The sequence below is a fragment of the Chenopodium album genome, chromosome 27 (assembly GCF_948465745.1).
Source record: "Chenopodium album chromosome 27, dcCheAlbu1.1, whole genome shotgun sequence".
Lineage (NCBI taxonomy): Eukaryota > Viridiplantae > Streptophyta > Magnoliopsida > Caryophyllales > Amaranthaceae > Chenopodium > Chenopodium album.
In genome coordinates this window covers 8,060,335-8,078,946 of record NC_137860.1, presented here as the reverse complement: position 1 = coordinate 8,078,946, position 18,612 = coordinate 8,060,335, and the positions used below count along the sequence as shown (strand labels likewise).

The 18,612-nt window shown below is 38.4% G+C and overlaps 1 protein-coding gene across 1 annotated transcript; it reads right to left on the bottom strand.

Annotated features, from left to right (window-relative positions):
• Positions 1 to 13,255: 13,255 nt before the first annotated feature.
• On the bottom strand, positions 13,256 to 15,379 carry LOC145619628 (uncharacterized). Its single transcript, XM_081674337.1, has 2 exons — positions 14,658 to 15,379; positions 13,256 to 14,300 (listed from the first exon to the last, which is right to left on the bottom strand). The coding sequence occupies exons 1-2, from the start codon at positions 15,377 to 15,379 to the stop codon at positions 13,256 to 13,258; spliced, it is 1,767 nt and encodes a 588-aa protein (XP_081530463.1).
• Between the last annotated feature and the right edge of the window lie 3,233 nt (positions 15,380 to 18,612).

Below are 18,612 nucleotides of genomic sequence, written 5' to 3'. Positions count from 1 at the left end.
GTCACAATATGATGCAATGAGTTTGCAACCTAACCATGGCTCTAGTTCTCTAAAGTTCAAGGATATGGGTTAAGTCAAAGAGGGTCCATGGTTATGAGTCCGAATGCATCGCGCGGAAGCCTTACCTTTGGAAGGGTTGGCGCGTATGGATGGGACCCCGCAAATTAAAAACTTGCTTCCACGGTTTGGTGGATTCACTAACTCGGATGTACCCGTCGTTGCCAGGAGCGTTCGATTGGGTAGATGGAGCGTGAACCCCCAGAGGGTTATGGTCATATGTAGAACATATATGAGTTTCAGAAAAGTGAGAAAAACTCAATCAGAAAGTAGAATCGAGCCAACAGTATTAGAAATGGTCAAAACAAGAAGGCAGAGTTCTGGCTCGATATTGGAAGAACTTGGCGCCAGACTACAGGAACTGTCGCCGCAAAAGAACCTCTGTCGCCAAGCGACAGAAGCTCTTTACAGGCGACGGTCTCTGTTTTCTAGACGCTAGTTCCTACATGCCTCAGCAGGTATTGTGCTCTTAGAACTTTCTAAATTTCGCAGTATTATTTCGATTCTAGTTGTGAAAGATATTTCTCAAATTTCCTACGTGTAAAATCCTATGTTTTTGACTCATTTCGGATGGTCTATCCAATGAGGACCTTTTTTATGCATATGACAATAATGTTAATCAAAATTACGCACATGAAATACTTAGAACTTTTCGAGTCTTATCCGCTCATTCTAAATCATTGCCAAAATAAATTTCAGGAATTAAAATAGAAATCCTCCCTAGTGGAGTCGCCAAAAACTGTAGGGAATATTTCAAGCACTATAACCCCAAGCTTGAACCCCACTATGATTATACATTAAAGTATGGCGGCGTTCCAAAGGGAAGAAAGCTAGAGCAAAAGAGTCGCCAACAAGTTTTAGGAACTTGTAAACCCAAAACGATCCAGGAGATCGTCAACTCCATAAGGTCAGGAACCAAATAGGGTTCGGGGATGAGGGTACGAATCCAATCTACAAAAGAAAGGACCCGCCCTATAAAATAGGCCTCTACTTTATTCTACTCGTATTCATGTGCGCTTTCTGACTAACATGCAAACATTAAATTTACCCCTAAACCTGTTTATCTATGTTGGTTGAATATTAATGCACAAATGAATCTAGTATTGGTGATCACTTGAATTAAAATCATATTAGCCTAAACCAAATTATTAATTATCTTATTAAGCGTGATTTCAAGTACAAATTCCTTTTAAACATGCATAAAAGGCGTGATCAAGAAATAACAATAAATATAAATCATAGTATCAAGCAACATAATAATCAGCATTATTATAATAATAATCATAATAACAATAATAACAATCATGTTAATAATAAAGCTTAATATTAATAGCAAGACCCTAGGCATGATACTAACAAGATTAATAACAAACCCTAGCATGTCACTAAACAATAAAGATCAAAGCTTTAAACCTAACATGGTACTAACATGATATTAGAAAGAAAGTAAAGGCACCCTAAACATGATTCTAGAAAGCAATAAAAACATCCTAACATGATACTAGGAATTAAACATTAATAAACATGCTTTCTACATTGTGAATAATAAATAGGGAGTAAGATATTCTACTTACTTTGAAGCCTCGTACCTCTTTCTAATAACAAAATACACGCGTTAGTAAACTTCAAAAAAATTATAAAATTAAAGAATTAAATTAGAATAAAGTTTAAACTAGATTTGGGACCAAACCCTTAGAAATTATCAAACCTTCCACGTCTAAGGCGAAGGCAACTTCGAACTTGGCTAGGTGATTCTAAATCTTGTGTATGCGGAATCGTGTTTGCAAAAGGTTGGTTTAGAAAGAGAGAGAGAAAGAAAGCATATATTGCTGAAAAGAAAGAATAGAGAGAATCAAGTAATTCTTGATGAGAGTTGATGAATAAAAACGGAGGTCGAGGATCCTATTTATAAGGAAAATAGTCCGGAAATTGACAGAATTTGATATGGAATAAAACTACACGTTGTCGCCAAAAATACACTCTGTCGCGAGGCGACAGACTTGTCGTTTGGCGACAGCCTGGCTTGCACGCGCTTTCCACACGGAATCCGATCTTTAACCAAATTTGATCTACGGAATCCGTACAGAAGATAAAACGTATCCTTAAAAATAATAATATAATAATAAAATAATAATATTTTATTCCAAATAAAAATCCATCTTAAAAATAATTATTAATCCTAATAATATTAGAATTTAAAAGAACCTTCTAGAAACTTCTAGAAAGTTATAATTAATCCTAATTATTTTAGAAATAATAATTAACATTGGGCCCTCCTCTAGATCATTGGGCCGTATGTAAATAATGAACCGGGCCCAGTTTAGTATTTTGGCCATAACTTCCTCAATACTCATCGGAATTGGGCTTATAAAATATCGTTGGAAAGGTCTTTTCGAGCCCTATCCAATTACACTATTATTGGACCCTTATCATGGACCAAACTAAACTGGATTGGCTATTTTTAATAAAATAGAGTTGTTTTAAAAAACAGAGAGAAAGAGAATATTTAATAAAACTAAACCGCAACACTTGACTTTTCCACACTTTCACCTCATTCGATTATGGTTCGACGTGAAAGGCATTCATCACTGGGTTTGGTTTTGGGGAGACGCAAATGGGTGTCTACAATACACTTAGCCTTTGCAGCCTAACTTTAGTGTCACTTTCACACACTACACAAATACATGACCAAATAATCCTTCCCATTAAGAAACCTTTGTCATGAAGTCTTAACATAACGTTGAAACATGCCTTATCAAAATCACACATCACTCATAATCATCATTGTATCAGGAAGTATAAAGTGCTTAGCCACCATGCCTAAGTTACCTAAATACTTTCATAATCGAGTCAACTAAGATAGTTTAGGAGGAATTAATCCTTGCACCTTGAGGGACAGTATCGAACGCATATATTTGCCTCAGCTCATTCGACATGCACCATCACTCACTTTGATTCTTTTTCACGTCTTTCTTTTTCGGGAGAAAGTCGGTACCCTCCACAAAAATGACGGAAATTTTTTGCTTTTTTTGCACATCACACACGAGTCATGTACATTGAGTCATGTCGTGTCATATCACATCGAATTGAGTCTAATACATGTGTCAAAACACATTAAGTCACACGAGTCATGACTCACACGTGTCAATTTATCTTGAGTCAACCTCAAGTCAGTCAATCACCTTAGGTCAACCCTAAGAAACACATCAAGCCTTAGGTCAACCCTAAGAAAAACACCAGCAAAGTCTTTTGGCAATCTTTTGATTTTTACAGGATACAACCATTTAGCAAAGCTCCTGTTCGCAACCAACCGAACGATCGCAACAAACATTCAAGTATCAAGCTCTATTGTTCAGAGACGCGTGGACATATCATCAAATCTCTTTTGTTCAGAGACGCTTGGACATATCATCAAAGCTCTTTTGTTCAGAGACGCGTGGACATATCATCAAGCTCTTTTATTCAGAGACGCATGGACATATCATCAAGCTCTTTTGTTCAGAGACGCGTGGACATATCATCAAGCTCTTTTGTTCAGAGACGCGTGGACATATCATCAAAGCTCTTTTGTTCATAGACGCGTGGACATATCATCAAGCTCTTTTGCTCAAAGACGCGTGGGCATCCTATCATCAAGCTCTTTTGTTCAGAGACGCGTGGGCATCATATCTTCAAGCTCTTTTGTTCAGAGACGTGTGGACATATCATCAAAGCTCTTTGTTCAGAGACGCGTGGACATGTCATCAAGCTCTTTTGCTCAGAGACGCGTGGGCACCACATCAAAGCTCTTTTGTTCAGAGACGCGTGGACATATCCTCAAAAGAAGCTCCATTGTTCAGAGACGAGTGAACAGTCCTCAAAAAAGGCTCCATTGTTCAGAGACGAGTGAATATCAACAACGGAAAGATGGCGTTCTCTAGCTTGTGGAAGGTCATCAAACAAAATGCAGCAACAAAAACGGTTACCCCCAGAGACGTGTGCTCGACGGTGCAAGATACGTGTTTCTTAACTCTCTTTATCTGTTTAACTAACGCCAGTTTGCAGTTATTGGCATTATAAGAATGATTTAGGATCGCAGAACGTTCTGAATCATTCTCCGTCCATATCGCTACTTTGACTTTTGTTTTCGAAACCTAAGTTTCTCCAAACTCAGTCAAAGTGGGGGCTTCTGTAGACACCCATTTGTGTTTCCCCAAAACCAAACCCAGTGATGAATACCTTTCATGTCGAACCATAATCAAATGAGTAAAAGTGTGAAAAGTCTAGTGTTGCTGTTAGTTTTTATTAAAAATCCTTCTTTCTGTTTTCAAAAACCCACTCTATTTTATAAAAACGTCCATTCTAGTTTAGTTTGGACCATGATAAGGGTCCAATAATAGTGTCTTTGGATGGGGCTTGAAAAGAAATTTCCAACGATATATTGTAAGCCCAATTCCGATGAATAATGAGGAAGTTATGGCCAAAATATTAAACTGGCCCAAACCGGATTTTACCTACGACCCAATGATCATGAGGAGGGTCCAAGGGTTTAATCCCATTCCTAAACTAATTACGATTGATTAGAATCTTCTATAAGTTTCTAGAATATCTTAATTATCCTTTTTTGAAAAGATAAGATTAAGGAATTTGATTTAAATATAAACTTTCCTTTTATAAAACTTTCCTTTTTTAAAGTCCTAATTCTATTCGGATTTAAACATGTTCAAAGACAATCATATGTTATTTTCGTTCCTTATAATATTTATCCAAATTTTATATCGTTGGATAGATCTTGAAACTATCTTTCCAATGATATATTATAATATTAATTCCGAGCTATAACGAAAAAGATATGAAAGAAATACGAAACTCTATCCAAAACTGACACAGTCCTACTATTTCGGCCATATCGTTTTATCTATTAAAGATTTTAATCTGATTCAAATTGGGTTAGAAATTAGACTTCAAGAGCTTTCAAAAGACATATTATATGACTTATTTGGACTTCTGGGTCAAAAGATATGATAAAAACAAAATTTGCAAAAACTGCTGTCTACGAGTTTTATTTCGATTCGAATTTGGATTCTTTTCTTAATTCTTCGACTCTCTTTTTTCCTATAAATAGAGGTCATATCTCCCTTTTTTCAATCAACAATCAATCAATAATCACCCAATTTTCTCTATTCTCTCTTGAGCAATAAAGCTTATTCTTTCTCCCTCTTGTTTTTCTAAACCAACCTTTTTTAAACACAATACCGCATTCACAAGACTTAGAAACATCTAGCCAAGTTCGAAGTTGCCTTCGCCCTAGATGTGCAAGGTTTATAATTTCTGAGGGTTTGGTCCCAAATCCAGTCTAAACTTTTTAACTCTTCCTTTCAATTTCTTTAATTTAATTCTTTGATTTATTATTTTCATTGAAGTTTACTAACGCGTGTATTTTGTTATTAGAAAGAGGTACGAGGCTTCAAAGTAAGTAATTAGCTTACTCCCTATTTTAATTTCAATGTAGAAAGCATGTTTAGATTTTATTAATTCCTAGTATCATGTTAGGATGTTTTTATTGCATCTAGTATCATGTTTAGGGTGCCTCTTATGCTTTCTAATATCATGTTAGTGCCATGTTTGGTTTAAAGCTTTGATTTCTATTGTTTAGTGACATGCTAGGATTTGTTATTAATCTTGTTAGTATCATGCCTAGGATCTTGCTATTATTATTAAGCTTTATTATGCCCTATCATGATTATGATTATATTATGACTATTATTATTATTGTTATGTTGGTTATTATTATATTGCTTGATATATATTATTATTATTGCTTGATCACACCTTTTATGTATGTTAAAGGGAATTTGTACTTGAAATCACGCTTAATAAGATAATTAATAATTTGGTTTAGGCTTATATGATTTTAATTCAAGTGATCGCCAATAATAGATTTATTTGTGCATTAATATTCAACCAACATTGATAAACAGGTTTAGGATAAAAATAATGTTCGTATGTTAGTCAAAAAGCGCACATGAATACGAGTAGAATAAAGTAGATGCCTATTTTATATTGCGGGTCCTTTCTTTTGCAGATTGGATTCGTACCCTCATCCCCGAACCCTATTTGGTTCAAGACCTTATGGAGTTGACGATCTCATGGATCGTTAAGGGGTGTAACCTTCACCCTGTAATGGTTTACAAAGTTCCTAAAACTTGTTGGCGACTCTTTTGCTCTCTTTTCTTTCCCTTTGGACGCCACCATACTTAAGTGTATGATCACAGTGGGGTTCAAGCTTGGGGTTATAATGCTTGAAATATTCCCTACACATCTCTACATCATGCCAATCCATGTAGTTCCTTACCACGTCATCTATTACATCCACAACCTCTTTTTTCGTTTTGTTCATAATCGGCCCTCCGGCTTCAACAAGGCTCGATCTACCTTGAGAGCTCAAACCACCATAGAAAATTTGTATGACTTGATAGGTTGGAATTCCGTGGCGAGGGCATTCCCTTTGGTAATCCTTGTACCTTTCCCATGCTTCATAGAGATTCTCTCTAGGAAATTGCTTGAAACATTGGATTAAGGCTCTAGCCTCCGCCGTCTTCTTTTGTGGGTAAAAGCGAGACAAGAAAGATTTTGTGACTTTATCCCACGTCCTAAGGGACCTTGGCTTTACCTCCTTGTCCAACCACTCTAAAGCTCTTCCAATGAGAGAGAAGGGAAACAACTTGAGCCTTATATATTATTGAGTAACTCCGGCTACCATGATTGTATTACAATACTTCTCAAAAACGTTGAGATGGTTGAGAGGATTTTCACTTTTTGTACCACCATATTGTTTCCTCTCAATCAAGGTGATCATAGCCAGTTTGATTTCAAAATCACCGTCCGGGATCAATAATGGAGCAATCCCGCTCTCATACTTGTAAGCACCCGGTGTGCCTAACTCCTTCAACGTTACTCTATAAGCTTCTCCCATGTTCACTTGCACACAATCTCAAACGAAATTATTAGTAGCACGGCTACAAGTGTAGCCTAAAGGAAAATCTTTTTGTGTTTTTGAATTAAGTGGAATAGACTCAACAACAATATACAATCACGACACCATTCCCCGGCAACGACGCCATTTTGATCGAGGGTCGAAGCTAGGTCGTTGAGGCTAACCCCTACCCAAGGTCAAACAAAATTTAAAAACACTTAACCAACCCTATACTAGTATATGGTAAGTCAAGGGTCGAACCCAAAAGAATGGTGGGCTATTGCATATTGTCTTTAGTCAAGCTATCCTGAAGTCTATAGGTAGGGTGTGAGTTCTATACTAGGACAAACACGGCAAATAAACAAGAAGAAACCAAATGTAATAAGCACTAGGGATAGGATCCACATGTAGTCATAATGGAATCAACTAGTTGGGAGGTCAAATTGGCTAAGTCAAGCAATGTGAGGGAAGATCAATCATGCAACCAAAAGAGCATATCAAGCTATTCTCCTAGAGGTCTAACTAGCGTCAACTACGATAAACTCTAGCTAGGAAACATCACAAGACACCTCAATCGTGTAAACGCAAGCCACAAATCAATGGTCCGTATCAATGTGAACTTACGATGCAATCTAGTGCAACAATCAAAGTTAGCTACTCTTTAATTAATCACACACATGCACATGATCATCAACCAAATTTAATCACATCATCAACTCCATCAATTTTCCCCAATTAGCATTAATCCATTACTCATACATGCTTCACCATTACCCTAGTAATCTAACTACTCACAATCCATAGAAATAAAGATCAAAAAAAGCTAAACAACCAATTCATCATGATCAAAATGAACAAACTAAAATCAAATCACAAATCAATCAAACTTCAATCAAACTTGAACATTCAACAAAACAATTGAAATCAAACTAAAGATCAAACTAAAGATTGAATAAACGAAAAGGAAATCTTACAATCTCGATCAAAGATCAAAGGAATTAAAGAAAGCTTCAATCATCAACAATCCACCATGAATTTCTCTCACTAAAACCTAGAGTTTCTCTCTCTAAAAATATCTCTAAATTGATCAAAAACTAATTCTAATTCTATTATAATTCTTCTCTCTCTAAAAAATAGAAGGAAAGACTATATACAAGAAATATACAAAAGAAAAGTCGGTTAGATCATCCAAAAAGAGACCCCGGGAGGTGCAGGCGCACAAAAAAGGGTACGGAACAAGGCACCCAGGCAGGAGCGCCCGCACCACCCTGGTGCGCGGCCGCACCACCCTCGTGGGCACTTTCTCTCTTTCTTCGTCCTAGCTCATCCTCGTGCGCTCGTCTTGGTGATGATGATGAACACTAAGGTAGGCAGTCTTGAAATGGATATTTTGGTGGGTTCATGGCAAAGATGATACCCCCACCGCATGCGTGCACCGATCTCTTGACTTGCACCTTGCGTTCCTTCAAACTTGAAGCTCCAAAAGACTAACATGAGGCATCCAAATTGATGAGAAATATGAGAGGAAGGCTCGGGAATCATTGGAAATACGATCATAACCTAAAAACAAACGAAGACAAACAAATAAAAGGGAAAAAGAACAAATAAACAAAGAAATGCACAAAACAAGGAAACTGGCTACGGAGAGCACAAACTAACGAAATAAAGAACTAAACTAAGGAATACTAAGGAAAAGAGTTATAAAATAGAATGAAAATCATCCTAAAAGAGATCAAATGAGTGTCATAAATGACACTCATCAGTCCAAGACCTCAAGGTAATGGTGACAATTCCTATTCTCAACCCTTATCGTCTAAGTCCAATTTGGAAGAGATAATTGAAAATCAAACAAAAATCTTTAACACTTATATCACTGTGAGCGATAAGAAATTTGATGAGATGATGACACATAACAAAATACTTGAGACACAAATCACTCAACTAGAAAACACCTTGAAAGATTGTGTTAGTCCTTCTTTATTACCTTCTCAAGGAGTTGATCATAAGAAACCTGTTTATTCTATCACCACAAGGAGTGGAAAAGTTCTTGAAGAGAGAGTTTCTAGGGATTGTGAGGGGGATGAGAAGAAGAGTGATTCAAGTGAGGAAAAAGAGGAAGATGTGTCAAAGAGCGTGAGCAAAAAGGAAAGCTATGAGAAAAAGAAGAGTGTTGAGAGAATGCAAGAGGAAGTGGTAAAACCCAACCTTCCATACCCCCAAAAGTTTATGAGGAACAAGTTGGATGAACAATTTGGGAGGTTCCTTGACATGTTGAAGGAGGTCCATCTTTTTATCCCTCTTACCGAAGCCATGACCCAAATGCCTAGATATTCCAAATTCCTTAAGGATATCTTGAGTGGCAAGAGAGAGTGTAATGAGATAGATTCGATGGAGCTTGGTGAGTGTTGTAGTGCTTTGATTCACAATGACTTACCCAAGAAGATGAAATATCCAGGTAATTTCTCCATTCCTTGCAAAATCAAGAGTAAGTTGTTTGAGAATGCTTTGTGTGACTTAGGTGCTAGTGTTAACATTATGCCTTACTCGGTCTTTAAGAAGCTTAAGCTAGGAGAACTTCTTCCTACCAGTATGACTTTGCGATTGGCCGATAGATCCATTAAGTTTCCAAAAGGAAGAGTTGAGGATGTTCCCCTTAAGATAGGTGGTTTCACAATTCTCGTTGATTTCATTGTGCTTGAAATAGAAGAAGATGACCACATTCCTATTATCTTAAGGAGACCGTTCTTAGCTACTTTGAGAGATTTGATTGATGTTAAGGGAGGCCGTATCACATTGAGAGTTGGTAACAAGAAGGAGAGCTTTAAGCTAAAACCGATGCATGAATCCTTATCCCTTGTGAAAGGAATCAAGAGTGATGATTCCCTTCGTCCATTTGATAATATGTATGTAATTGATTCTTCATATAAAATGTTCATGAGATTTTTGATGATGTGCTTGTGAGTTTTGATTTCATAAAAGTTAGTGAAGACAAGAAGGAGCTTTCAAAGGCTAATGATGAAGAGGTAATTGACATTCCGCGTTGATTTGAGCTTTGTCTTCAAGAGGAGGGCGATTCCATGGAAGTGGATGGTGTGAAACCGTCTACAAAAAGGAACAAGGCTAAGAAGAAGGCAAGAGCTTCCAGAAAGAAGAGAATGAGGTTGAAGTTAAAGAATGGGAAGGTTGTTTTTGAGATTCATGCAAGTGAGGTTTCATCAAGAAACAATGAGGGGTTGCTCTAGATGAAGAGGAATTTGTGCCTTCCACCACTTTGAAGAAGGTGGTGTCCTTTGACCCTCCATGATTTGGAGGAAGAGTCGAGCTTAGGACAATAAGCAAGCGCTTCCCGGGAGGCAACCCGGAGATTTGTAACTTTTTCTTTTGATTTTCTTTCTTTTAGTTTCTTTTAGTTCACTTTTCTACTTGATTGGATATATAGGTTGAATTCTTGGAGTCGGATTTCATCAAGTGAGCACGAGCAATGGTAAGGTGCTTTGCGATTTTCGATGTGATTGAGTTCGATGTTATCAAATTTTGAGGTAAAAGAGTATGAATCTTATCAAATTTTGAGGTAAAAGAGTATGAATCTTAGTGAGGTAAGGTAGGGAAACTAGTGCTTAAAATTTAAGAAAGTTTGAACTTGGTGGGTTCATTGTGGTGCTACCATTATTTTGGGATGTTGAACCCATTGTCAACTTGATTTGAAACTGCCACTTTTGGTGGGTTCAATAGCCCCGGGATGATATTGAACGAAGAGCCCACGCATGAACGCACCAAGGAAGCAAAGTTTAGCGGGAGCCAGTTGGCGCGTGTGCGCTGCCAAGTCGCACAGCCGCGCACCCTGCGTGCCGAGCCCCTTTTATTTCTTTCTTCCTCTTTTCTTTCCCTCATTTCATATTTTTCCTTATCACTCACGACCTCATCTCTCTTATCCTCACCATAACCGTAACAACCCTCAATTTTTGCTCATACAATTTAATCACAAATCCATTAAATTTCATTCAAAAATCATCAAATCATTCTACAAATTCCTTATTTTCAACAAATTTCACACTACTTTACTCAAATTCAACCTCCATTCTCTCTCCTCCATAGTTGAGCAAAATAGGGGTTTTTCATTTTGGAGGAAATCGGTCGCCATATGGTGTTCAATCTTGCTTCTTATATGGTATAATCATCATCTCCTACTTTTAATTGCTTTATTATATCATATAATTGCAAGTTTTAGATTGTTCATGGTTGTGAATAGTAGTAGTATGATGTTTGGTGATTTTGATGATGAATTTGATTTTTGGATGATTATTTGTGTTGTTTGTTGATTGATTTTGCCTCACATTGTGTTGTTTGTTGTTTTTGTAGCAATTTTGAGCTAAATTGTTGTGAATTGTTGATAGGCCGTCGTCGAGCCTACCAAAGAATAAGTCCTAACTTGGTCTCTCTAATGGGTAGAAAGGGCAAGTAAGGGTCGATCCCACAAGGACTAAGGGGAGCACTAACAAATATTGATTTGTGATAAGCTAAGACAAGTTTTTTTTGGGTTTTGAGTTATAAAGAAAAATTACAAACAATAATATAAAAAGGATCTTGGGAAGGTATCCACCAATTAAGTCATTCACAAACTACAATTTAACATACAAAACATAGCATTTGGGGATAAATTAGGGGAAGTCATCTAAGGCACCCAACTACTCTCTCAAGCTAGAGGGATTACTTGAATCATGAATACAACCTACTCTCGTGGTTACAAAGCATAAAGCAAGTGTTAAAACATAATCACAATGACATAAACATTCCCTTGACTAGAAATTCCTATTTTCATGGCATTTCAAGTCAATTAAGCATAATGGAGCTAACTCAAGTTCATCTCTCGATCCTTCGTTGAGAAAGCTTAGATAAATAGTTCTAGCAATGGCCACTTACAAGAACTAACAAAGAAACCACTTAAGCTCAACTAATTAACATCTCACATTGGCTAAATCAACACATGCAAATAAGTATTTTGTGAATTCATTAATGGTTCCAACCATCCCAAGTAAATAAACTACTCACAAAACATTATAAATTGCAAAACTAAGGAATTAACAACTAAGAACATGAATTCAAACACTAAATTAACATAAACAAGTAATAAAACTAGAAAAGATACAAAAATAAACAATTAAATCAATAAAATAAAAGAGAGAGTAAGAAATTCTCATTGATATTGCAAGAAATAATCAAATCTTCAAGTCTCCTTCCTTCAATTCTTCATATTTCAAGCTTTCAACAAGTTTTTCCCACTTTCTCTCTCTAGAAAATGAGAGTTTCTCTCTCTAAAAACCCTAACCTAAGCTAAAATTACACTAAGAAGCTCTCCCTTTTACAATCGGAGCTAAGAAGGTATTTATATTACCCCAAATAGAAAGGACGGAGAAAACGAGAAACGACCCGTCTACAGGTTGGCACGGACGTGCCAAAGGTTGCACGAACGTGCAGACCTGTTAAAATACGAACAATAGCTACTGCCTAACCTTGCACGGACGTGCTTCATTTGGCACGGACGTGCAGGGACCTGCACGGACGTGCCACTTATTGGCACGGACGTGCATCCCTTTTCTGGCGAAACAATTTATTTTCGGAAGGTCATAACTTCTTCGTTACTCATCGGAATAAGGCATGTGACCAGTTGTTGGAAAGCTCTCGATATGAACTTTATTCTCCAATTTGAATCACTTCAAAATGTTGAGTAGAACAAAAGTTATATTCAGTTGAAGTTGACCCTTGTGCAAACAATGCTTCAAAGCTTTCCATTTCTCTTTAAGGCACTCATCCTTCTTCCTCCATTGCTCTATCAACCAAGCTTGCCCTTCTCCTTGTTCACTCATGATTGATCACATCCATATATGGTGCTAAAAATAGCTACATTACATCAAAAACACAAACAACCCGTGAAGCATGGATGGTACAAAATTTGTATAAAAATAGGATAAATAATGAACTTTGATGTCGAATAATCACGAAAACAAGGTTCAAAAGTACCCTAAAATCATACCAAATAACAAGTTATCAATTGTGGAAGTTGAATTTTGGTAGTATTGGTAGTATGGTTATGGTTTGATAAGTATTGGTTGTTGTTCTCATTGTGATTGGAGTTTATTTGGAAGGGGTTTGTTGAATTGATTGGTGTTGATTTTTTTTTTTTGACAAAAGAGCTATCAAATAAAAGGAACAACAACCAAAAAACAACTGTCAAACCAAAAAAAACTAAAATAGAAAATACAACAACTGACGACGTCGGGCACAACCAGCCAACCAATGAGCAGGATTGACCCACAAATGAGGAACCTTTTGAACCTGGCCAACTAAAAAAGACTGAACCGAAGCCCGCAACTCCTGAATGAGCCACCAAGCAGAGATTTCCATTGAACCAGAAGGAGGAAGAAGAGCAAGGAGGGCAGCACAATCTGTATAAATCCGGATTTTCAAAAAACCTTTACGAATCGCAAACTCCAAACCCCATATACAAGCCTGAAGCTCAGACTGCAACGCTGAACTAGCCATAAAAGCCCGACAACCCCCTCCTAAGACCTCAGAAGAATCAAGATCACGGACTACCCAGCCTGCACCCGCCCTGTTAGTAGAACAATCCCAAGCCCCGTCTACAATCAAGCATGTCGTTGGAGAAATATAAGGTAACCCCCGCAAACACAACCACTTAACATCCTGCTTGGCCTCCAAACTAATCAAACGAGAGGACCTCACAAGCCGATTCCAATCTAGAGCCTGCATATTACGAAGAACCCAATTTGACGCCAGGCCAACAATTGACCCAGGCGACCAAACGACTTTCCTAAACCTCAAATGATTCCGAGAAATCCAAATTGCCCAAAGGAGAGCAAAAAACGAAGCAATACCCTTCCAATTTCTCCAAGACGAAAAGAGAGAAATTGTTCTCGAGAACCAAATACTAAATGGAGGAAACTGCATAAGATCCCATTGGATGTCCAACGCTCCAGACAGCCAAATAGTACAGATAGCAGGACAATCTCTGAATGTATGAGACACAGATTCCACATCCATATAACAAAATGCACAAACCGGATCAACAGGGAGACCTCGAGAATTGAGAATAGACGCCAAAGGAAGCGCGTCGTATAGCAATTTCCATCCAAATATTTTCCACCTAAGAAGAATTGGTAAAGCCCAAAACTTCCTCCACCATGCTTGAGAGATTTGAGATGGATTACCTAACCTGACCCCAGGCTCACAAAGAAGGGCATACGCAGATTTCGTTTTAAAAACACCATCCCTGGCAAACTTCTAGTAAACAAAATCATCCATTAAACGCACAGGTCGATCCAACGAAAGAATTCTAGCAGCAGAGCTAGAATCAAACAACCCATGTATAATAGTAGCATCCCACGCGCAAGAACGCGGATCAAGTAAAGAAGACACAAGAGTCGGACGAACCGACTCGGACGAAAGATCCTTAAAATGAACTGGTCCCCCCGGAACCCAAGAATCCTCCAAAATACGAACTCGAGAACCCGAACCAACCTTCTAATACAAACCCTTCGACAACAAGGACATCCCTGAAATAAGACCCCTACAACCCTAGGAGGGACGAGAAGCCGGAAACAAATCAGTAGAACGAAGAGCCGGATACTTCGCCGACAGAAGCCGAGAAACCAACAGCTGAGGGCACTGAATAATTCGCCAACTCTGCTTCGCCAACAGTGAAGAATTAAAAGGGGAAATACTACGAATTCCCAATCCTCCTAAACCCTTCGGAAGATGGAGCAATGACGAAGACCGAAGAGCCAACCCTCGATTAGAAGAAGAAGATTTCCACCAGAACCTGGCTAGCAAATTATCCATTCTGGAACATATAGAATCAGGAATTTTGAAAACAGACAGGATGTGATTAAAGGAGGCAATGAGCACTGAGTTAATAATAACAAGCTTAGCTGCTGGCGAAAGTCGAAGAGCTGTAAAGGCCTGTAGACGTTTGGCCACCTTGTCCAAGAGAAAACTAAACTCAGAGCATTTACTACGACCTAAATCCACAGGAAGGCCTAAATAAGATCCCAATCTAACTTCAGAGCGCATTTTCAAACAACCAGACAGATAAGCTCGGTAATCCTCAGGAGTGTTAGGACTAAACTTGACAAACGACTTTTGCAAATTAAGCATTTGACCTAAAATATCACAAAAGTTAGAGAGCACCTGCAACACCTGTTCACAAGCCTGAGGAGAAACCTGGAAAAATAGCAAGGAGTCATCGGCAAAGAACAAGTGTGAAATGGAAGGAGCCCCCCTAGCAATTTTAATACCCTGAAAAAGGCCTTTTGATTCTGCCTTACGCAGCATAGCCGAAAGAACCTCCATGCATAATACAAACAGATATGGAGATAGCGGATCTCCTTGACGTAGACCACGTTGAGGACGAAAACCCTATGTAGGTGACCCATTAACCAACACCTGGTAAAAAACCGTAGATACACACTGCATAATCAGATGAATCCAATAAGGAGGAAACCCAAAAACCTGAAGAACCCGGCACAAAAAGTCCCACTCAACTCTGTCATATGCTTTATTCATGTCTAGCTTCAGTGCCGCATAAAAACGTTTCCTAGCTTTGGAAGCATTCATAAATGAAAGAATCTCATGCACCATTAGGCAATTGTCAGACATCAACCTACCAGGAACAAAGGCATTCTGAAAATCCGACACAATGTCGGGTAGTATCCAACGTAGACGGCGAGCAAGACACTTAGCTATGCATTTATATAGAACATTACAGAGGCCTATCGGTCTAAATTGAGAAACAAGTTCAGGATGATCAACTTTAGGAAGCAAAACTAAGAAAGTCCGATTCGATTGGTGTTGGTTTGTAGGATTGGTAAAGGAGTTTTGATTGTAGCAACTTGAAGTGTGTTGGTTGGTGATATTGCGGTATTCTTGGTGTTGTGTGATCGGATCTTTGAATACATATCTTTGAACCATCACCATGTCTAAGAGTATCAAAAACCTCTTCAATAAATGCAAAACTACCATAACCATTGAAGAACCTACTCCTACTCCCTCTACCTCACAAACACCCCAACCTACTCCCGTTCCCAAATTAAAAATCCATGATCCAATCCAAAGATCAAGATACACCAAAATAAAAGATATCTGTTCCCTTAAACCCTCTCGCCACTACTTCCAACCCGACATGATCAAGTTGGGTATTGATGAGGATCTTAGGGAATTGCTCACCAACCTACAAATGGGTACATTTATAAGCCGTAGCTACCGCACTTATGTTCAACCTACTTTGGAGTTTTTAGCAACGGTGGAACTAGTTGTCGTTGATGGAGGTAACTACCGGGTCCGATTTCAACTTTTCAACAATCATTTTGATCATTCACTTGAGCAATTCAATGCAGTTCTTGATTTCAATCTGAACTCGGATATTTTGGATTGCGAGTACTTCTTCAACAACAAGTATAATGAGCACTCTTGGTGGGATGACATTTTCGGGGGTGGTGACTTTAAGACCCAGTATGCCAAGATTAGTAATGTGTTCCAACCTTGTCTTTGGGTTCTTCATAGGCTTTTGGGGCATTCGGTATTCCCAAAGCAAGAGTTGGGGAAGATGAGTAAATTGGAGCTTTGGATTCTATGGTTAGCTATCGGTGCGGAGCACCGTGGTCAGTTGAACTTGGGTACACTTTTGTGACTTATTGTGAGGGTTTGCAAGATAGCGAATCCAGGGAGATTCTGTGTGGTGGTTGCAGGAGTTATGTCTTCGATAAGTGCAATTACTAGATATAATAAGGATCACTATTATGGAGATAATAAGATCATTCTATAGGGTCGTCAATATCTGTTGCTAGATATGATAATTGATCTTTGGGTTAATTAAATAGCTCAAAGCCTTATAGAATGGATCCTATGAGGTTACACACAAGGGTATTGGGTTAAGCAAGTAAGAGGCCCATTAATGGGCCTCATGAGCAATTAACTAATCATGAATTGGATTGGGCTAGCATAGTTGGATTGGAATTAGGTTTTGGGGTCTTGACATGGGCTCTTATTTAGAGATGAGATCTATAAATAAGATCCATGCCTAGGGTTGGAAGTAAGCAGTCATAATTCACATACAGTGTATATTTACATCAAGGCAACCAATCCCAAAACCCTAATCCTCTCTCTAACTCACGGCCCTCATCCCCCCCTCGTCCTCATGGCCGGCCACCCCCTTGGTGGTGCGTGTGGTGGTTCGTGGTGGTTCTTGGTTAGTATGTCGCTCTTCTCCGTAGAAGGTCAATTGAAGGGTTCAATTGCAACGAACTAGCATTAGTGGAGGTTTTAATCTATGCCCGTGGACCAAGTAGAGGAATCACACTTGAGGTTCTTTATCTCCCCTTGTTCTTGTTCGATCGCACGTGGAATCACGCTTCAAAGGTACAATTATGTGTTCTTTATGTGTTATGCAATGATCCTTGGTTTAGGTGCTTTATGAATATGATTCATGTTATTTCTGCTGCGTAGTACCTACAAACTCTTACAGTGGTATCAGTTAGCCTATTGCATATACGCATATTGACTATAATTCTTTGATAGTCCACAATTTTAATTCAATTAGGAGGGAGAATAATTAATTATGGTTCAATATTTATATTAAATGGAGATTTAATTTTGGAATATGATTAAATATGATTTAATTGCTCAATTTTTTCAAGCAAAATCCGAATTAAGCCTTAGTTTTTCGAAAATTTTGATTGAAATAAAGCCCTAAAATTTTGATTTTGTGTGCTTAATTTTGATGATCTTCGAATTTTAAGTATTTAATTTGATCTATTTTAATTATTCATACATAAAATATTGTGTTTGATTAATTAATTTATGTAAAAGGGTTTTATGTGAATTATAGATTAAATTGTGTTAAAAGCCCCAAATTAATTGAAATAGTGATTTTGGATTAATTTTGAAATTAGGCATAAAAGAGTTTATGTTTAATCAATTAGATCACCAAAATTAATTTTACAAAAGTTGTGAAATTAATTTTAACTCAAAAAAAAAAAACAAGAATTGAGAGGGAGCAACCACGGCTGGGTGGCACAACCACCCTCGGGTGGGCCACGGTGGCTGCTCCGGTGGTCAGGTGGGGAAGAGGACAGCAAGGTGGCGGAACAGAGGCAGGGCAATGGCTGAAACACACTGCTGCTGCTCTGCTAGCTGGCTGTCGTGGCTAGGCATTCTGCCTGGTTGCGCGGCTGGCTGCGGCTGGGCTCCGGCAGGAGCTGTGTGGCTGGGCGGAGAGCTCAGTCACGAAGATCAGCTCAGTAGTTTTGCCGAGGGCACTGGGTAGTGGCTTGACGACGCAATCGTTGCACGTCTAGCTGCTGCCCTGCTTGGTTGCGTGGCTGGGCTTAAGGCCTGGCTGCGCTAGCTGTGTTCTGCGGTGGCTGGGGTAAGTCCTGGCTGCTGCGGCAGGCTGCTGCGGTGGTCGGGCTTCGGCCTGGTTGCTGCGGTGGTTAGGGAAGTAGCTGGCAGCAAGCCAAGCCACGATATTCCCTGTTTTTTCAAAAAAAAAAAAATGTTTTTATTAAAATTATTTTATTTTTAAAGAT